Raw genomic sequence first — 22,564 nt, 5'->3', positions numbered from 1 at the left:
GACTCATGCCCAGCCTCCACGGTAATGCTTCTAGTATTCTCAAATATTCAACAGATACTATAAAATCTCATAACATATCAATGAAACCTGATGAAATGAGACTTGGCGTAAATGGAGAATTGATAAAATATTTATTCAGGAACTTATGTGGGTTCATTTTATTTAGAGGCCTGTAGGTGGAAACTCTTCAATCCTAAGTACAGTTATCAAAATACCAATGCGGGTATGCCTGCAGTGCACCAAAAATCAACATCTAATTTAAAGATCTCTCTCTAGGTATTCGAGTTCTCCCTATATGGCAGAATGCAGGCAGTTTTCAGTTAATGTAAGGGTTAGGTTCCAAAAGTATCTTTGTAGGTCAAATTGGGTCCCAGAGCATAATGGCAGGATTTGAATCCTTAAAACTTGAGACAAATCCCATCTCTGTTGTTTACAACCTCTCTGATCTTGGACAACTCACCTCTGTATCCCAGCTTTCCCATTTTCAAAATAAGGGGATTGAATATGAATTACAAGGTGATTTTAGTCTTAAATTTCTTATTTTTTATTTCTTCAAAAATCTAAAATTACAAGATTCTAATGTGTCTATTGCATGAAACTGATAATGTTCCTTATTCTTCCAATTAGGCAGCTTCCTTTTCTTAAAAAATCAGGTAAAAGCAAAGTTAATATATGTGAGAATGATGACTACACATGTCATAGAAAATGCCATTGTCTGCTCCTTATATTTCTGGACAGGAATACATTTCTGTAATTACATTTATCCCTAAAGCAGAAATTAGAAACTGTGTTAATGAAGCCTCCAAATCAACGTTCTTTTATATTGGCTCACTACTTTATAAGCTCATCAAATTGATTTAGGCCCTACTTTGATCAAACTATTTTTGACAGGTTGTCAAATAATTGGAAGAGTTCTCTTTACCACAGTGACCATAGGGGAACAATCATTCTAACCCTACTGACTTTCAGATTTGTTTGTTTTAAGAACAGGTTATGACGTCTTAAATTCTTAAAATCCAGCCACTGCTCAGATTCTTAGAATCTAGCCCATAACTCACAGACTCTCAGATTCCTCAAAAGTCTGCCCAATATGATGGATGTTCTAATAAACCTTGTCTTTGACTGAAAGAAGAAGAAAAAGAAAAAAAGAATAGGTTATATCTGGAGAAGTCAAGATAGTGGAGTAAAGGCAGGGACTGGTCTGATTTCTCCCAAATTCCTCTCCAAACAATGTTAAAATATTACCTCAAAATGAATTCTGGAGCAGCAGAACCAAGGAAAGGATGGAGTGAAACAATTTTCCAACATTAGACAAGTTAGAAGGTCAGCAGAAAAGGGCTGTCTAACTGGGGTAATAGTGGAGCACATGCAGGGCAGGCTGCACCTGACAAGCTGGCAGCATATCTTGGGGGTGACTTAATTGGCAGCAGTGGTGGATTCTGGAGTGCTCAGCATGCAGACAAAAAGGAACTCCAACCACTTAAAAGAAGTAGATCACAGGGACTCTTTGTGGGCACTGGGAGCAGTATTCTATTGCATTGCCCATAAATAGCTCCAGGTCACAGTCCCAGGATGAGGAAAAGCATTAGCAGGAGCAGGGCCCTGGCCACAGTTCTAGGGCAAAAAAGTGTGTTTATGGGCTGGTGGGAGTGGGTTTTTCTGGGAAGATGGTGGAACAGATCAGCAATTTCCAGGCTCTCCAGATTTCCTTCATGAATACACAGAAAATTGCCATGAAATGAATACAGACCAGCAAAAATAAAGAGGGTAATATAGTTGTCCTCCTAAAACAACTTGAGGAGACCTCAGAAAAGACTCCAGGGACTAAGGTTTGGCCTGAGTGAAATGTAAACACCTCCAGGCTAACTCCAGTGAATTAACAAACAGCAGGCCCTGGAGCAGGTGTCAGGAAGCAAACTAGGCCTCAAGAAATTCCACATCATAGCCTTTCATCTTATAGCCTCAGGAACTTTCACTATTTTACCTCACAAATTTTTGTCTAAGTAATAGCAGATGCTGGGTGGGGGGAAGATTGAAGCCACCCCCCCCACACACACACGCATACATACATACACTGTTTCTGGACCAGACATGATCATGTTGCTATGGATATGGGCAAGGAGGAGTGAGCACATGCCTAGTGAATGAAGTACCACAGGTGAGCAAGAACATTTTCAGGACAGCGTGTATGAGGGCCTTAAATGCGGCTTAGGGGAGAAGAGTCTCTGAGGTTGAGCCTCTAGACAAAACTCAGAAAATAATAGTATGGATCTGAGGCCTAGGCCCAACGTTACTGGAAACTTGGGATTAAAACTTGATTATAATAATAACTTAGTACAAATAAAATAAAACAAAATAAAAATAAAACTGAGTAAACCAAGAAAAAAGAACCTGACCACAGATAACTACTTCAGAGTAAAAGAAGATCTGGGATCATATTTGGAGGAAAATAGGTTTAAAAAAAAAACCCTACTACCCCCAAAGAATAACATCAAATGGTCACAAGCCCAAAAAGAGTTCTTGAAAGAAATGAAAAAGGAATTTAAAAATGAAATAAGAACGAGGAAAAATTAGAGAAAAAAATTAAAGCAAACTAGAAAATTATAAAAAAGCAAGTTAACTAATTGGAAAAAGAGGTCCAAAATCTTAAAGAATAATTCCTTGAAAGCTAGAATTGGACAAGAGGAACTGAATGATGTTATAAGAAACCAAGAAATAATAAAACTTAAAAAAATAAGAGAACCTGAAAAATCTCATTAGAAAAATTAGATCTGAAGAACAGATTGAGAAGAGACAATATAAGAATCTTCAGACTACATGAAAGTTATAATTTTAAAAAAAAAAGAATCTGGATACAATATTACAAGAGATTATTAAGGAAAATTGTCCTGAATTTCTAGAACAAGAGAGTAAAGTAGAAACAAAAAAAAAATCTCTTTTTCACCATCTGAAAGAGATCCCAGGAGGAAAACTTATAGCAATGTCATTGCCAGGTTTCAAAACTACCACATTAAGGAGAAAATATTGCAAACAACAAGAAAAAAAATACTATAGAAATACAGTCAGGATTTCACAAGACCTAGCAGTATTTATTTTAAAATACCATAGGTCTTGAAACATATTTCAAAGAGCAAAAGATCTGGTGTTGTGTCCAAGAATAACTTACATGGCAAATTGAATATAATTCTGAATGAAAAAAAAAAAAGGTCATTTGATAAACTGAAAGACTTTCAGGTATTTGTAACAAAAAGATCAGAACAAAATGGAAAATTCAATATAAAAGATCCAGAAAAAAATATAAGGAAAGCATTAATGACTAAGCATAAAGCACTCATTAAGGCCAAACTGTTTACAAGGCACTCATTAAAGCCAGAGTGTCCGCGCCTGTGTGTGCACATGTACACACACACACAGACATATATATACTTTAATGTTATCAATATTCTTAAAATTGTCATCATTACTAAGCTTGAAAGAAAGGCTGGGACTGAGTTGTATATGAGGTGATTCTAAAAAAAAACAAAATTGGGGAGGAAAAGGTAAACGGGAAAAAATATAAAAATGGGGTATGAAAGGAAGAATTAATACAGAGGAAGCAGGTAGGGGTGGAGGGCTGATAATATTGTAACCTTACTTTTATCTGGGTTGAAGAGGAAACTGTACATCTGGAAGGGTATAGAAGTCTTCTGAATATGTAGAGAGGATGAGAAAACTGGGGGACAAGCTGGGGGAGGGACTTTTAGAGGGGCATGTGGATTAGAATTAAGGGGATGGGGAAAAGGATGGGGGACTCTTGGAGGGGTGGTTGAAGTGGGGGGTGGGAGGTTAGGGGAGAAGATGAGGTAACAGGGATATAATAAAAAGAGGCTGAGAAATAAAATAGTGAGTAAAAATAAGATGTAGGGAAATGCATAAATAGTAATTATATCTTTGAATGTGAATGGGATGTTTATAGCAGCTCTCTTTGTGGTAGCAAAGAAGTGGAAATTGCAGGGATCCCCATCAATTGAGGAATGGCTGAACAAGTCGTGGTACATGATTGTGATGGACTATTACTGTGCTGTAGGAAACGATGAGCTCAGTGATCTTAGGAAGGCATGGAAAGACCTACATGAAGTGATGAAGAATGAAATGAGCAGAACCAAGAGAACACCATATACAGTAACAGTAATTATAAAAATTATATGTCATAAAGGGCCATAGAAAGATAGACCTAAAAATAATTGGAGATTAAATAATCCTAAGAAACGAATGGGTCAAACAACAAATCATAGAAACAATCAATAACTTCATTCAAGAGAATGACAATGATGAGACAACATATAGCAATATTCTTGTAAGAAAGACTTTGAGTGGCTAAGTGATTTTTGTCTATTATAAATATGCAAATTAAAAATAAAGGACATATAAATAAAGATACTATCTGCACCCAGAGAAAGAAATGATAAATAGAAGTGTGTATAGAATAATTTTATACAAATATATCTATTCGTGTCCAGTGGTAGCTGTCTCTAGGGTGGGGGGCAAGGGACAAAAAGGAAAAAAAATAAATTTACATAATAACTTTATTGAAAATTTGGAGGGAATAGCAAGTCACATATGGTGGATTTAGAGTTTCATGTACAATCATCTTTTTTTTATTGTACTGTTATGAAAATGCTTGTTTTGTTCCATGAGTTGAAAATAAAATAAAGTGTTTATGGCTGCTCACAGACCAGAACATTGGTCAGGAGGGCAGTAACCATGCCTCTCTTTAGATCATGCCGCCTTAAAAGAAGTAAAAACTTACAAACCCCACAACTTGCTTTGAAAGCAGCAGCATAAAAACCTGAAGCTGGGGACAGTATCCTCTCCACCTTAAGAGCAGAGCCCAGCTTTAACATGTTAAAAGTCAAGAAATAAGGTGTAAAAAAGTAAGCAAACAACAAAAAAATGAACTTGACCAGATCCTTGCAATCTAAGTAGAAATAATAGCTTATTATTATTAATAATTAGGGAAATTAGGTTCACAAAACAATATTGGAAAATAGATTCACAAAACAATTTCTTTCCTTTTGGAGACACTGTCTTTACATCTTTTCCACTTCATACTCTGGCAAGTAGACAAGAAATAAAAATGTATATCAGTCCCATCCCCTGTTCCTCTCTATTTCCTAACCCAAGTTCAAATCTATTTTCCTCCAAGTAAAGACTTGACTTAGTTCCTGGCCCTCAGTGGAGAGATCTTATTGCACGTACTAGAATCACAGAATCTGTCTTTTGTCTGTCTTCTACTCTCCAACATCTCAAACACACATAGCTGTTACAATAAAGCATTGGGACTGGAGTCAAGAAGACTTACATTCAAGTATGGCCTTAGATATTTATTAGCTGTGTGACCCTGGGGAAGTTATTTAATCTCTATTTCTTGAGGTTTTCTTATCTGTAAAATGGGAATAACAATAGCACCTACCTCCCAGGGTTGTTGTGAGGATAAAATGAGATATTATTTGTGCAATGCTTTGCAATCCTTATAGTGTTCTATAAATGCTAGTTATTATTGTTATTGTTATTATTTGATCATAGGACCTGGGACAAAAAGGTAAGTTAGAGATCATTTGATCCAGGGTTTCATAATCTACAATCCCAAAATTCATTTTTTGGTTTAACATTTTTATTTATATACACACATACACATATTCATATACACTATATATATATACACACATATATATCACTAAATTATAATATACTATGTTATGTTACATTATATTATGTAACATGCCATATTATATATTGCTAGATAGTCATTATTATGCTACGTATTTTATATTTGATATCATATAACTATATTTCAACTATATAACTGTCTTTGTGTATGTGTATATATGTATATATACACAAAATTCTATCTCTATATTTTTATTGAACTTTGTGCTTTTTATTTTTATGCACTTAAAAATAGGGTCTGATAAATGCTCCACAGATTTCATGAACCTGCCATAGAGGTCGATGATACAAAAAAAAGATGAATAATCTTTGATGGAATTCAATGGTTCTCAAATTGTCATCTGGAGAAATCTGGAAGTCCTCTAGAGTGTTTCAGGAATTCTGTAATGTCTAAACTATTTTCATAATAATGCTTAGATGTTTTCAATATGGCAAATACACATAAACACACATATACACACATATATATGTCTGTGTATACACATATCCCACATAAACAAAAGCTCTTGGTGGGGTCCTCCATAATTTTAAGAGATAAAGGGGCCCTTAGACCAAAATTCCAAGAAGAACTAATCTAGTCCAATGTCATGATTTTGTAAATGAGATTACTGAGGCCAAGAAAGGTACAATGATTCTAAATTCATTGTTCTTTCCAATGGAACAACTTGAATCTTGGGTAAGGGGAACAAGCGGGCACATACACATTTGGACTCTGCAACTCTCTACATGGTTAACCATGGAAACTAAAGCTGATGGCTAGGGTGAGGCCAACCATTTATTCTTTCACTGGTGACTCAACTTTATAAATCTTTAGCTTCTACCCAGTTTGAAACTCATATATCTTTTGTTCCCCCATTAACATACATGGTTACAACTCTATGTGAATACCTATTATTTGGTCTTTGTTCTGTTGTAAGCTTTTATTGGAGTCTATGGAATAAGCCTCCCTTTGGTACCATGTAGTTTAATTAGACTTCAAATAATATAATTGTAAGTACCACTAGTCTTAATGTTTTTGGGGATTTTTCCAGAGGAAATTAAACACTCTGTAGGACTCACTATAAAGATTTTTTTTTCAGCTGCTTTCTCAATTTTGTTACCTCAGAAAATAATAGTATGGGTGAATTTTTAGAAACTCCAGCATTTACTTAAATGCCTGTGCTTGTATAGGCCACAGGAACCTTTGCAGTCCTCAAACACCCATATTCTTCAAAAGCCAAATAACTGGACTTGTCCTGGGAACTTTCTTGTATTTCTCTTTATTTTACATCTGCCTTGAGGCCCACTCCTGCCGAGGGGAGTTAAGCGATCGGTAACACTGCATCTGGCTTTGCCTGCGGTCCCAGGTGGAGCGGCAGGTGCATAATGGCGCTATTAGAAAATGCTGCATTAGAACCACAGCTTTAAAAATAAAGTGAGTAAGACAATGCAGAAGATCACTCTTCCTTCTGCCTCATTATAATCCATCACCCAGAGGAAGGGATTGTTAGAACAAACCACATGTGAGTCTAATTAGGTGGGAAGGTAAAGGAATAGCCTTCTGTTTCCACATAGCTTTGATGCTGCAGAGGGTAAGATAAGGTATACAAAAGCATCAAAGGTCTATGTTAGTGTATATTAAGCCATTTAGCTGGTACATGGAACGTTGCATCTTGTCCCAGAGATGTAGGCAAAGAACTAAATATTGACTCAGCAAGAGAAAAAATGAGAAGCCTAATTAAGTGAAATGGTACCAAAGGGAGGCTTATTCCATACAACCAAGTAATGGCTTACAACACAATAGAGACCAAATAAAGGGCACTGAGACACAGTCCTAACCATAGATGTACACAGGGGGACAAAGGAGATGTAGGTTTCTATTGAGCCAGAAGTTCGATATTTATAAATCCAGGTCAACAATGAAAGAGAGTGAGTAAGTAGAATCATCCCAGGTAGTCAGTGTGGGCCCTAATAAACAATCTTAAAAGCAGATGCTGACTTCCAGTGGGCAAAGAGAGGCCCTATCTCCCTATGGAAGAAACTGGCTGAGCCCTAGTGAAGACTAATGTTTTATTTATTCCAGAGTAGAGGAAAAAATAATGTGGCCGAGTCTAGTGTTTGGTTATCTCAATGAAATGATGATTTGTGTGTGAGACAGCATAGAGTAGGTAGAGCAATAAAACTGGAATCTGCATCTGGGTTCCAAATCCCACACGTGTCACTTTATATACTTTGTGACCTTGGGCAAGGGATCCCACTTCTCTAGGCTTCAGTGTTGCCATTTGTAAAATAAGGATTTCGGATCAGATGATTGCTAAAGGCCCTTCTAGGCAGCTAGGTGGTATGGTGGATAGATTGCCTGTCCTGGACTCAGGAAGACTCATCTTTGTGAGTTCAAATATGACCTCAGACACTTGCTAGCTGTGTGACCCTGAACAAGTCACTTAACCTTGTTTGCCTCAGGTTTCTCATTTATAAAATGAGCTGGAGAAGGAAATGGCAAACCATTTCAGTATCTTCATCAAGAAAACCCCTAATGGGGTCATGAAGAGTCAGACATGACCCAATTGACCGATTGACAACAAAATCTCTTCTTACCCTAAATCCTAAACTTGACTGACGAAAGTATATAGATATGCAAGTCTGAATAGAAGTCATAAAGGATTGAATTGAGAAATGAAGGTATATTATGGTGTCTCCTCTATTCAGAATCAATGAGTTTCTGTCATGTACCTAGTATGAACTGAAGACTGCATTGTCTATCTCATGGAGAATTCAGGTTGGAGTAAGGCATGGACAAAATCAGGAGACCAGGCTGTTATAGATTTTTCTGCCAAGTGTTGAGATTGGCATCAGAGAACAAGCGAATGGGGAGTGGGAGATGGAGGCTTTGAAAAGCTAAAAAGGTAGTATTTTTTTGGGGGGGAGGCAATTGGGGTTAAGTGATTTGTCCAGGGTCACACAGCTAGTATCAAGTGTCTGAGGTCAGATTTGAACTCAGGTTCTCCTGACTCCAGGGCCAGTGTTCTATTTGCTGTGACTCTTGAGGTATTATCTTAGGAAGATATTCTTACATGTATATTTTGGTTACAATAAGAGATGCAAATGTCAGTTCTGATTTCTTCTGCCTTTTCATTAAAAAAAAGTAGTTTAAGGGCATCTACTCGGTTGTAAAATTTAGCGTAATTGGATTTAGTTATAGCAAGGTGTATAATTGCCTTTATTTTAAAATGATTCTCTAATTCATGCTTTGTTTAATTCACACAGTCTACTATCTAAATAGTCCAAAATATTATTAACCATCTTATAATTACAAAGCAAATTATGATTTCTGAATGTTGCTAAATCTCTCCCTGGTCACCATTCACCTATTCTAATCATTTCTGTCCTTCAAGATTGGGTTCAAATCCTCTTTATGCGAAATCTTCATTAGCCACTCTGATCTATCTCACCTCTCTGCATTTATATCCAATTACTGTCTGTATCATATATTTTGGCCATTAACCTAATGAGGATAATAATTAATTTGGTTAGTATCCAAAATGATGGAATAATTCTTTACTTGTTAATTTGGTTATATCTGAAAAACAACAGGGGCCTATAAGTAATTGCCTTAGCCCTCCTTCAATTTATGCCTGAAATACAGGGCATTGCCAAAGTCTTAGTGTAATTTTAAACTGCACTGACTTTTTGGAGACTCTATATAGTAGGTTCTCAATATATATTACTCTTATATAATTGTTATAATAGTTAGACTAGAAAGAATGAGGTAGAAATGATTATGAGAAGTTAATACATAAATAAGGCAAGCTCACAATTTCCTCTTAACTATGGGCATTCTCTTTGGCTTATCTCCCCAGGACATGGTTCATTTTTATAATGAGCAAAATGTCTCTCAGAAGAGCTCACATGTCTGTCAATTGGATGTAGATAGAAAAAAAGGTGGCCTCCCAAGAGAAGTAATGAGACTGATGATGGAGACTTTCAATTCAAATATTTGGATGAGAAACATAAAAACCCACTGACTCACAAGCTTGAATATTGGTGAGTGCCCGTTCTTAATCTTATTTAGCAAATAGCCCAAATGTACCTTGACACCTGTTTTGGCAATATATAATTGTTACATCCATTTCACCCAAGAGAAACCCAAAGACAACACTTATTTTTAACTATAGGTAAATTTCATCTATCAGTATTAACATGTTCTGAAAAAAAAGAGTAGATAGTAGCATTATAATATGAATTTCTATAACATTTTAAGTCTTAGTCCTTTTCTGTTTTTTTTTTCTGCTACAACAACCCTGTTAGATAAGGTAATTCAATTATTCTTACCCCCATTTTACGGATGGTGAAAATGACATTTAGAGAAGTTAAGTATATAGAAATTGCTAGAAATGACCTGAACAAATAACTACATGATAATAAATAACAATTTTAAAATAACCCACATATAGTACTACATTTGCTAAGCATGTGTATATATACATACACAAACATACATATTCATGCACATAGACAGACAGATAGATACACACATATATACTTACGCACACACATATACACAATCCATTCCCTGACCATGAGAAAATAAAATTTCATATGGTTCTCATGACAACCTATCATGTAGGTTCTCTTATTATTCCCATTTTATAGATAAGGAAACTCAGGCTGAAAGAGAATGACTATCCTGGGGTCACAGAGATAGTATATATCTAAAGGAGGATTTGAATTCAGGTACAATGGTGGTTCATTTTACCAATGAGGAAATGAAGATATGGTTTGAACCAAGGTTTTCAGTCCCCAAACATAGCCTTCTTTCCTGTGTATCATAAGGAGAACTCTAATTTCTATAATAAAATACTTGTACTACCTACTTCACAAGGATGTTTCAAAGAAAGCATTTTGCAAACTTTAATGTGCTACATAAATGTAAGGTATAAGCACTTGGGTATATAACAATTTTATTGGCTTATCTTTCAACTAGTTTTAGAAGCATAAAACATATTTTAAAACAAGATATACAAGTGCTGTGTTGCTGCTTTAAAATCATACGCCTTTTGGTCATTTTCATACAACATGTGCTCCTTTTTCACCAGCAAGCATTTGATGTGCACAAAGCAGGGCTTGAAGTCATGCTCCTTTCTAATCATCGTCTGCACTGACCAAGTCATTGCTCACACATGCTTGGAATCAGGAATTTATCTGCATCACACAGGCAGTCTAAACTTCACCTTGCTCTCTGCCAAGCTACCACCTCTGAACATCTTCCCATTTTCTTCTTTCTTTTCCTTCCTAACCCTCATTGAACCATTCCACCAGCTACCCCCAACAGGCATCAAAAGAGAAATTCAATTCTATAAATACATATCTAAATCTAAGCTCTGTCAGCCAGATCTAGATTTTATATCCTTATTTATTACATATTTGACTCCTGTGAACATCAGCTTCACCATCTGTCATATGGGGTAAGAATATTTGCAATACCTATCATACAAGGTTACTGAATATAAATTTTAAAGCATATGTGTGAATTTATACAAACACATGTATTTATACACATGACCATGCTTTAAGGCTTAAATGCTCTATAAACATATATATAATATACATACACACATATATAATATATATTATATACACACACGGGTAGATGGATGGATGTGTGTGTCTATGTGTGAGTGTGTGTGTGTGTGTGTGTGTGTGTGTGTGTGTGTGTGTGTTCAATGGGCAGCTAAGGGGCACGGTGGTTAGAGTGCTGGGCCTGGCATCAGGAAGACTCATCTTCCTGAATTCAAATCTGGCCTCAGACACTTACTAGCTGTGTAACCCTTGGCAAGTCACTTAATTTTGTTTGCCTCAGTTTCCTCATCTATAAAATGAGCTGGAAAAGGAAATGGCAAAGTACTCCAACATCTTTGCCAGAAACAAAAAAATCCAAATAGGGTCACAAAGAGTTGGATTTCATATTTACATATGTATCTATATCTATCTATCTATCTATCTATCTACACATATATGTATTTACAGATATACAATGTATATATGCATTTATACATATATACTTATGTGTATATAATGTATACATGGGCAAATATATACATATATACATACAGTACATAGATATAGATATATGCACATACACATGCACAACATACATATACACAAAATATCCACGTATCTGCCTATTTCTGGAGTATCATTTTACAGAATCAGAACATTTGTTCATTTCAAGAGACCTCAGGGACCATCCAATCTAATCCATAGACTCAAATAAATAAAACTTTCTCCAACATACCCAAGATAGCAGACCTCATTCTTCTTTTGTAGAGCTCTATGGAGTTCTTCCTTATCTCAAATCTAAATCTTTCCCCATGAAGCTTTTACCTGTCATTCCAAGTTCCGCCCTTTGAAGCCAAGCAGAAACATTTCTCTTCCTTGTGACAATCCTTCAAATACTCAAAGATAGCTTCTCATCTTCCTCATTTCCAGAAATATTCTCTTTCCTGGTTTACAGTCTCAGTTTCTTCAATTCATGACTTCAAGATCCATACCCAATATGGCTTCTCCTTCTAGACACTCTTTAACTCATTAATGTCCTCCATACATTGTGGTGCTAAGAAATGAACACAATACTGAAGAAGTGGTATGGCTCAGGATGCCCTCATCTCCTTACCTTGAACACTAGTTTTCTCTTCCTATAGTACAAGACTGCATGATTTTTCTTTGCTCTCACCTGATGCCACTGGCTCATACTAATCTGGCAGGCCACTGAAGCCCCCAGAATCTTTTAGGTTTACATTAAGTTCTTCATTCATTCTCTAATTCACCCAACAGACATTTAGGAAGCACTTATGACCTAAGCACCATCTCCCTACATACGTTTTGCTCCTAAGAAAATGCTGTGAATTTCTACTGATAGATGTATCTTTTAAATGTAAAAACAACCTCTCTGAGGACTCCTACGTAATTCAATAACCAACCATGATTAGAGAAGACTGAACATGAAGCAAGATATCCACCTCTTGACAAGAAGGTGATGGACTCAAGATGCAAAATAAGACACAACCCAGCCACAGCCAATATGGGGGTTTCTCTTACTTGACAACACATATTTGTCATATTCTTTTCTCTCAGTAGCGGAATGATGGGAGTGTATAGATATACATGTCTGAGTAGAGGCTATAAAGTTTGAGTTGAGAGGTGAAGGCTCTCTTATGGGAGCAAGAGAAAAGAAGGGAAGGGAATGAAGAGTAAGAAAAAAAATAAGGGGAAGAAAGAGGGTCATTGAGACATCTTTTTTTTGTTAACACAGAAAAAGAAGCAGAGAAAAGCAGTACTGCTTTCAAACCTACAGGTTCAATGTATTATATATTTTTAAAAAGCAAGTTAATAGAGACTTGCAGTTTGGGGCACTTTGCCCATTTTCTATTCCACTCTGCAGAAATAAAGTCTTCTTGGTGTTAAGTTCAGAATAAAAATAAGAATAAAAACAATTTAAAAAAGTGTTTCTCATAACCAACCTTCTGGAATGTCTCAGAGGAGGGGAGAGCAACTCTAGTTGTAACGCCTCCCGGGGTCCCATTGCTGAGACTGGTGTATATACATCTAGGGTTGAAACTCTATGTATGGATGACCACCAAAAGATGGGGGCATTGGCATTACCAGGCTACCCAGCATATTTTCTTGTCCGTGAAAAACTCCTGCCATTCACTTAGTTTGGACAATGTTACTTTTTAAAAGCTGTTTATTAAAATACAACCTTCATACAAATAAATGTATACTCGATCTTCCTAGATATTTTTATCAACTGCTCAAACCATCAGAAACACTACTTTTTAAGCCATATGATAATATATCTACAGTTGAACAGGGACTTAAGGTTAACTAAATTATCTCCCTCTTTTTTTGCTGCTACTAAAACTAAGGGCTAGGGAGGTTAAAAGACTCATCCAGGGTCACACAAATAGTAAACACATTTACAAATAATAAAAGGCAGGATCTGAATCCAGGTCTGCTGATTACAGAATTAACTTTTTTTCCCCTTTTCTACATATTTCTCACTTTTTAAGGGTTTTTTTTTCTTTTTGAACTAATTCAGAACTTTTAGATCTATAAACAGAACATGGGAACTATTATTTAAATAATGCCAGTAGTGTCTTTGTCTTAAAGTATGATCAGATCAGAAGACATAGATTTGTATTCTGACTCTCATACTTACTAACTCTATGACCTTATATAAGACACTTGAAATACCTGGGCCTGCAAATGGAAAATGAGGGGGTTTGGAGTACATGGTCTCTAAGATCTCTGAACCCTCTAGATTTATAAACTGATGAGCCTATAATCTACTCTGACCATTGCTTCTAGCGGGTGAGAAACATATTCTTCTTTGTGAGCCAATGAATATACTCGTCATCTTGCCTTCGTAATGTAAGTTGCCCATCAGCTATTCCTCACTCTCACTAGATGATTTGTTCTCAAAGAAAAAATAATCATCCATTTTCCTGCTAACATGCTTTACCCACATGTCTTGGAATGTTTGTCACTCATGATGTGTTGCTGTCTGCTCAAGCCCAACAAGCACCTCTCCTTTGCCCTTTGGATGACTCCTGACTTCATTTCTTAAGAGAATAGAGTACTTTATGACTCACAGATACATAGAATCACTGCAAGGATGTTAGTGATAAAAGATATTTCTTTGTTTGTTTTAAGGAGAGATTTGGAGTCCTTAAAAGCATTATGCAATTTCCCAAAGGAAATCCTACCAGTTCTCCTGCTCCTGTTCAATTCTGGAATGAACTTTTTGTTCATTTACTGTGTCTCCAAAGATGCATATATATACTTAGAGATAGATGAAGTTTTTGTTTTTAAACATACCAGTAGTTCTAGTCATATGAGCAACAAAATGGTGGATTAGACATTTGCCCCCAATTCTCATGACCTTGCGGACCCCTCCAAAACAGAAATTATGCAGCAAAGATAAAAAACAACTTCAAGTGTCTCCACGGTCTAGAGCACTTAGAATCCAAAAGAAAGTTAAAAAAAAATGCTGAAACTGATGCTCACTCAACATCCTTCTCCCGCTACCCATGCTATCAGCAGAAAGGTTGCATTAGCAACCCCAAGGACACAACAGGCATACACTAAAATACATCCCTATATTTCCACTCACCCCTCCCATTTTCCAGGGATGTGAAGACTTTGCTTCAGGCTATGGAAGTTTGCTCTGGGAAGACTAGCACTGCAAAGCTCTTAATTGTTGGTACTAGAAAAACAAACAAACAAAAAGAAAGAAACCAACAAGCTAAAGCAAGCTGTTAAAGGTGCTGGGCCTGGACCAGAGAACTAAGGAACAGAGGAAGTTGGCTAGGTCCCCATGACCAGACACCATGTGTGTGGGGCACTGTGCAGCACTCCACCAAGCCTGAGGCAAAAAACAAAGCACCCAAGTGGGGCCAATTCTGACCACCCAAAAGACAGTTGGAGTAGAGACATTGCTCAGTGTGGGAGGAAGCTAAGATGTTTTGAGATCTAGCCCCTAAGGAAAGCATAATGAAAGAGAGCAGAGCAGGGAAGTAAATGATAAGGGAAATAAAAGGGGAAAAAAGACTGAAAGTGCCAAAGATTTCAGGAAAAAAAACTCAAAGACCTTGAAGATAAACAGAAAAATTGATGAGAAAAAAAAACATTAACAATAGAAGGAAATAAGGCTTCCAGATCTAGTAAACAAGTTTAGACATCATCTATAAATAAATACTACAACATGACGGAAAATGATCCAACATTGATGAGACAGAGGACCCAGTGGAAATTGAGGATAACATGGAAATAAATATGGCATGATGTCTGAGTAGTTTAAAAAAGAAATCAGAATTATGAGAGCATATTTTTGTCCTGTATAATAAAAACAATGGGCTGAATAGAAAAACTTGAATCTGCATTGGCAAGACTCACCAAAGAAATAATAGAGAACAATAGATAGGGAATGTACGTATGCAGAAGTGAAGGAAAATCTAGAAGAAATGATTCAAAAAATAATACCATTAAATAAAAATAAGCTCACTATTTCAAGGATTGCATACTGACCTCAGAGACATCATGCATAGAATCAACCTCAGGAACATAGATTTCCCAGAAGAAAATGAGAAGACAAAAGAAAGTAAAACCATAATGAAGAAAATAATAGTACTACCTAGAACTTCTGAACATGGAACATTAAATTCCAGTTGAAAGAATTCACAGATTCCCCTCTAGATAAGAAAAAAAAATACCCAAGACCACAGACTAAGACACACAGTAGTTAAATTTAATAAATCAATTCAGAAATGACAAGTTTTGTAAGTAACAATAATACTATTAATAACTGTTTCCATTTATATAGCATTCACAGATATTGTGTCATTTCATCTTCACAACAACCCTGGTAGGTTGGTGCTATTATTATCCTCACTTTACCAACAGGGGTTAAGTGATTTGCCACATAGTAATTGTTTGAAACTGGATTTGAATTCAGGTCTTCTTGACTGTGAGCCTCATTCTCTATCCACTGCACAACCCAACTGCTTCCATCAGAAGAAAAACTTTCAAATAAAAGGAAAGTGGATTCAAGTAATGTGAGACTATTCTGTAACTACTAGGAAAAAAAAGTGGTCGGAATGGAATCATGTATTCCAAAGATTACTGGTGCTCAGGATGCAACCCATGTGATACAGAACAAAGGATGGACATTCAATAGTAAAGAAGAATTTGAAATATTTCACAAAGAAAATTTGAAATGAAGAGATTGCTTGCCTCACAAATACCCCAAACTACAGAATAGCAGGAGGAATAAATAAACGGTCCAGGCAAGGACAGCAGCATCAACAGAGTGATGAGAGAGCAGTAAATTTTAAAAGCACACAAGGAGACAAAATTGAAGCTGGAAGTTTGGTAGAAGCAACAGTGAAGCAGTAGACAAGGGAGGTTATGGACAAAACCTGGCAAAACCCGCCTCCAGTTGACTCAGTGCTTATTTTGTGGGACTACATTATAACATGGGACAGCATATGAAGGGAGAAGCCAATAGGAGGCCAGGGAGGAGTGCAATGTGCAGGAGTCAAATGAAAAGCCGTAACTAAAGGGAAGGGGATTTCTGTGGTCCCAGAAAGAGAAGCTACTATTAGGAGAGTAAGGAAGGATGAGGTGGGAAAGATGGAAATGGGGATGAGGGAAGGAGGCCTTACTTTGGAGGTGAAGGGAGTTCCTTTGATGAATACTCTTACAGGTGAAAAGAGATGACCAGTGAAGGGAGGGGAGGACCTTTTACTGGATGAAGATGCATGGGGGATCAGAGCTTGAAAAACCTACTTATTCTCAGAGGGGAAGAGATGGAATGCTTCGGGTCAACTGGCACCTAAAGAAGAGGGAAAACATAGATACAGGGAAATTTCAAGGTAAATGTGAGGGGTGTTGGGACAGAGGCCCCATTATGGGGCAGCGTCCTCTCCAACGTCTGTAATAATTGACATTATTCTAGGATTGAGGAACAATGGAAAAGGGAAATTCGTGGAAAAGAAAGAGACCAGATGACTATGGGAGTCATGAATCAGAGAATCAGTCTAGAGTAAACAGAAAGAGATGTATGAAGAGAGTGAGTGAAATCTTTTTCTTTTTTTTTGGAAAAAGATACAGAAAATGAAATTTAAACAGTCCAGTGATTTCATTTGTTTAGGCGTCTCCCTGTGAAGAACATCTTTTGCCAATTCCTTTTGGCACCTACTCTATAATGTATTATTTTAGTCTTCCAGAGATGCCCAGACCATGGAGAGGTTAAGTGAATTGTCTAGAGTCATATAGCTGGCTTGAGAAAGAGTTGAAAATTGAACACAGGTCTTTCTGACTCTGAGATAGTCTCTGTTTTCCAAGGTATGCTGCCATAAAAATATGGATAAATGTTATATAAATAGATGGATGAAGGGATAGATGACAGATAGCTAAGAGATGCATGCAAACACATACAAACACTGAGATAGATTGATTAGTTCTATAGATTTTCAAATCAAGTTTGGACGATATTCATTTTTTTGTCTATTTGTTTTGAATGTATTTATTTTATTTATTCATTCATTCATTTTTTATTTTTTGCTTTGAACTCTAAACTCTTCATGAGTTCAAAGATGGCCTCAGACACTTACTAGCTGTGTGACCCTGAGCAAGTCACTTAGCCCCATTTGCCTCAGTTTCTTCATCTGTAAAATGAACTGGGGAAGGAAATGGCTAACTACTCCGGTATCTTTGGCAAGAAAACCCGAAAGAGGTCATGAAGAGTCAGATGTGAGTGAAATGACTCAACAACATTTTTTTTTGCTTCCTATGTGGAAATTAATACTAACCTCTGCTGAATCATGTTAAATCTCATTTTGGAGTCTCTTCTGTATTTGAGAATTTTATGTAAGAAGAACTGGAAAATCTACAAGCAGAAACATTCAAAGGACCTTACCACCTATATGGAATCCTTCAGCAATTCAGACTCTGGATTGTACACCCTCCATGACATGACATGACAGTATGACAGTTGTGACGACCATGACTCAACTCTTTTTAGAGTCACTGTTGTTAGTACCCAGATGGTTATCGATTCGACTTTGTCATTTGCTAACTTTGATGAATATTTCTCATTATATCTTTGAAGAATTCTAATATGATTTCAATGGATTAAAAGAAGTCACTTTCTTGTTAAAGAGACATTAATGAATAATTATTTACCTTGACATTACATAAATATCAAAGAATATGATAAATTAGTTCAATAAGAGAGTTAACATTCTCCTCTAGACATTTCATTGACAAGAATTATATAATCTGATCACAAACACTGATATACGTACATGCATACATACATATATACATACACACCCAAATAATTGTTCCGCATTTTTTTCCCAGAAGTTTCTTTACTGATATAATTTAGGGTAATTTTCATTCTACTAACACTGGTGTGTGAGGGAACGGGTGATGTCATGATGGTTAAAATACAAGACATGGAGTCAGAAAGACCTGAGTTCAAATATGACTTCAGGTACTTACTAGTTGTGTAACCATGGGCCAGTCATATAACCTATCTCTGCCTTACTTTTTTCTTCTGTAAAATGTGAGAAGTAATAGCACCTATTACAAGGCAAGGTTCAAATATGCAATATCTGTAAAGTACATTACAAAACTTACAGTGTTATAGAAATGCAAGTTATTGTTAGTGCTGGTATGTTTAAATGTGTGTGTGTGTGTGTGTGTGTGTGTGTGCGTGTGTGTATGAAGGTGCTCTACCCTAGGACTGACATTTGACAAATGATTCCTCCAAATGATTATGGAATGCTTTGGAAGTTCATTCTCTCAATCCTGTAACTGCCTTAAGATGGATAAGTACATTAACCTGCTATGGGAGTCTGTATTTAGCCAATTTTCTAAGTACCTGAGTCCATCCATGATTTCTGCTGAATTTTAAGTAAGATTGCAGCTGCTTGGTGGATTTTCTATTTTGCTGATTCCCCCCGCCCCCAACTGATCAGTCATATTTATTTATCCAATTTAACAAATTGTGGCTTTGGCACACCTGCCTCCTAGTGAAAATACACAGTGAAAGATATTAAGTAAAATGCACAAAATATGACAATTAAGTGATTAATCATTTTTGAATATCATAATAAAACTGCTGACCTCCAAATGATTCATTGTGGGAAAAGGGTAATTTTTACCATAATAGATAAGGTCGATTTTAAATAATTGAAAGTGTCCTTTTGGCATTTGTATGGCTAGGTTATAATAGAAACCCTTTTTACTTCCCTAACTCATTATTTTTGGCATACATTCCTCCCCCTCTCCCCCACCCACAGGTTTCAAATACTACACTCACTGGCTACCAGCAATAGTAGAGTTGATCTAATAATATAGATAGGGGTTACCTATTTATAGCCTCCTTACCTTTGAACCTTTGTTCCCTGACACCCAATTAGGGGACTGAAACAAAAAATAAATATAAAGAAATAGGTTATGACCCCCTCTGTTGTATTCTTTAATTTTTTTTCTTCTCACATTCTTATATTTTCTCTTTTCTTTTATTAATAATTACCCCCCACATTAAGGAAGTTGAGGAAACAGGAAGGGAGGGGAGGATTTTTTGGCATCAGGGAACGACCTGGGGCAGGTAGATGGCACAGTGGCTATGGTGCCAGACCTGGAGTCAGGAAGACTCATCTTCATGAATTCAAATCTGGCATCAGCTATGTGACCTTGAAGAAGGAAAAGGCAAATCACTTTAGTAAGAAAATCCCAAACAGGGTCATGAAGATACTAGAGTGGTTGCCATTTCCTTCTCCAGCTCATTTTACAGATGAGGAAACTGAGGTAAACAGGGTTAAGGGACTTGCCCAGTTTTAACAAAAAACACAAACACCCGACTCCTATGTGATAGAAACTTCAAGGCACTGAAAGGGATATAATCATCTCTGCTTTCCTCTCTGTGTCTCTCCATATGTCTCTGTCTTCTGTCTCTCAGTATTTGTAATGACAGGAAAATATTAAGGTAAATTTAGAAGTTTCTTACTCCTGAAAGTAATTGACAAATTTGGTTCATTTTCATTGAAGTCATTGAAACTAAGTATTGCTTGAAATAGAACATACGAGTTTATGGCCATATCTGAATCCAGAACCTGCTCTCCTATTACTGATAGGAAGATGAGGAGCGATGCCTAAAATCAAATGTGGAAACAATACTCCATAGCCTAAAGTTCCATGGTATAAAAAGGGAAATAGAAGAATTGGTATCTATTAACAATTATGACATTTTAAATGATTTGGAAATGAATGCTGTGAAAATTCGACCTGCATTCATTCTAAATCAGATATTAGTCATATAATTCAATGCTCCATCCAAGTGTTCAATTGTCATGCAGTTGTTGCCTGACTAAGGTTCTAAAAGATGATCAGTTTTGATTAAAAAAAAAAGTCATGCCTGCTCATATTTCTTTTACAAGAAATGTGGAGTTTTAGTTTCTTTTCAGACCTTTTTAACTGAGATTTTATGTACTAAGCCATTAATAAAGGAGTATTAATCCTATCTAGTCATTCTAGATATTTGCTAGCCAGTGAGAGTCTGCCTCAAGTCTCTCCACAGTCTAATCCATCCTCCATTTTGCCACCAAAGTGATTTTCCTAAAGTTGCTTCTATGACTAAGTTATCCTTCCCACCCACCCCATCCCACACTCAGTAAAAGCCTTCAGTGAATCCCTTATCACCTCTGGGTCCAAATACATAATCCTCTGTTTGTTATTCAAAACTCTTCACAGTCTAACCCAGCCTTAATTTTCCAATCTTCTTATACCCTACTCCTCACTATATTATAGTTTGACGCAGTGACACTAGCTTCCTAGTTGTTCCACAAATAAGACACTCCACCTCTTGGCTTAGGGCATTACCTGTGCAGGAAAAGTTCAATGTCTTCAGCTCAGTCTACTGACTTCAATCACTTCCTGTAGTGTTCAATTAAAATTCTGTTTTTTTTAGAACAGGAAGTCTTTCCTAACCCTTTTCAATTCTAATGCCTTATCTCTTAATTATTTCCTACTTATATATAGTATGTTTGTATTTCTATATCATGTTTCTGCCATCAGATTGGGAGCTCCTTAAGGACAGAGATTATCTGTTGCTTCTTTATGTATCTCCAGGGCTTATCACAGTGCCTGACACATAGTAGGGCTTAAGATATATGTGTTTTTGATGGCGATGATGATGATGATGATGATGATATTGGCAACAGCAAAAACAAATAGGTTGGAGTCTGGGATAATGTTAACCTATAATCCATAAAACTCTGAGTAGAAAATAGTAGTTTATACTTACAGCAGACATGATGAGTTCTCCTCCCAAATTCTGGATTTCAGCTTTCACTTGACTGCATATTTTGAGCTGGTGAGAATAGAATTTGATTTGTTCCAGATAAGCCAATAAATCTTGCTTGCAGGATGGGTCAGGGCACTAAAATAAACCAAATGGAATAGAAAAAGAGAGAATAATATGTGTTGTTTAAGTATACAAGTAGTGACAATGCCTGCAAGTAGTATGGCCCTGCTGTTTGTTTTCCAAAACAGGGATGTAAGTAAAACATTTATTATGTGTTTCCTATGTGTCAAGAACATTGTGCAAAAGGTTGGGAATACAAATATAAGCAAGAAAAACAGTCCATGACCTCAAAGAATTTACATTCCAATAGTTGAAGACAATATGTAATAGCCAGGAAGGGGCATGGAAGCCACATCTCTTGGCAAATATTAAGTGCTTAGTGAATGTTTTACACGCCTGTCACCACAAGTATTTTTATGGCCAAAGAAACATTATATACACACACATATATACATATATATATATATATACACATATATATATAATACACATATATACACTTTGCATATATACTTATATTTTAAATGTAATTCTCTTTGACCTCTAGGTTTAAAATCAGAAAATTCTTTTAAAACATATAATCTATTTTGTATGACTAGGGGCATTTTTTTACCCTATTTACTTTTCATGTTGTTGAAAAATTGAATTAAATTTGGAACTATGCCCAAAGGGCTATAAAAATGTACATATCCTTTGATCCAGCAATAGCACTTCCAGGGTTGTATCCCAAAGAGATCATACAAATGGGAAAAGGACCCACGTGTACAAAAGCATTTATAGCAGCTCTATACATGGTGGCAAAGAATTGGAAATTGAAGGAATGGTTGGGGAATGGCTGAACAAGTTGTGGTATATGAATGTAATGGAATACTGTTGTGTTATAAGAAATGATGAGCAAGTAGACTTCAGAAAAACTTGTACTTATATGAACTGATGCTGAGT

General features: G+C 36.3%; 1 protein-coding gene across 1 annotated transcript in view; it reads right to left on the bottom strand.

Annotated features, from left to right (window-relative positions):
• CTNNA3 (catenin alpha 3) overlaps positions 1–22,564 on the bottom strand; it is a 1,857,428-nt gene that overhangs the window by 36,259 nt on the left and 1,798,605 nt on the right. The window contains exon 16 of the mRNA XM_027840655.1: positions 21,563–21,697. Coding sequence (XP_027696456.1) covers positions 21,563–21,697 — 135 coding nt within the window. The remainder of the gene's footprint in view (positions 1–21,562; positions 21,698–22,564) is intronic.

Source organism: Vombatus ursinus, unplaced genomic scaffold, assembly GCF_900497805.2.
Source record: "Vombatus ursinus unplaced genomic scaffold, bare-nosed wombat genome assembly UNPS02014847.1, whole genome shotgun sequence".
Classification (NCBI taxonomy): Eukaryota; Metazoa; Chordata; class Mammalia; order Diprotodontia; family Vombatidae; genus Vombatus; species Vombatus ursinus.
The sequence above is the reverse complement of the archived record's forward strand: the minus strand, read 5'-3'. Positions and strand labels throughout refer to the sequence as shown.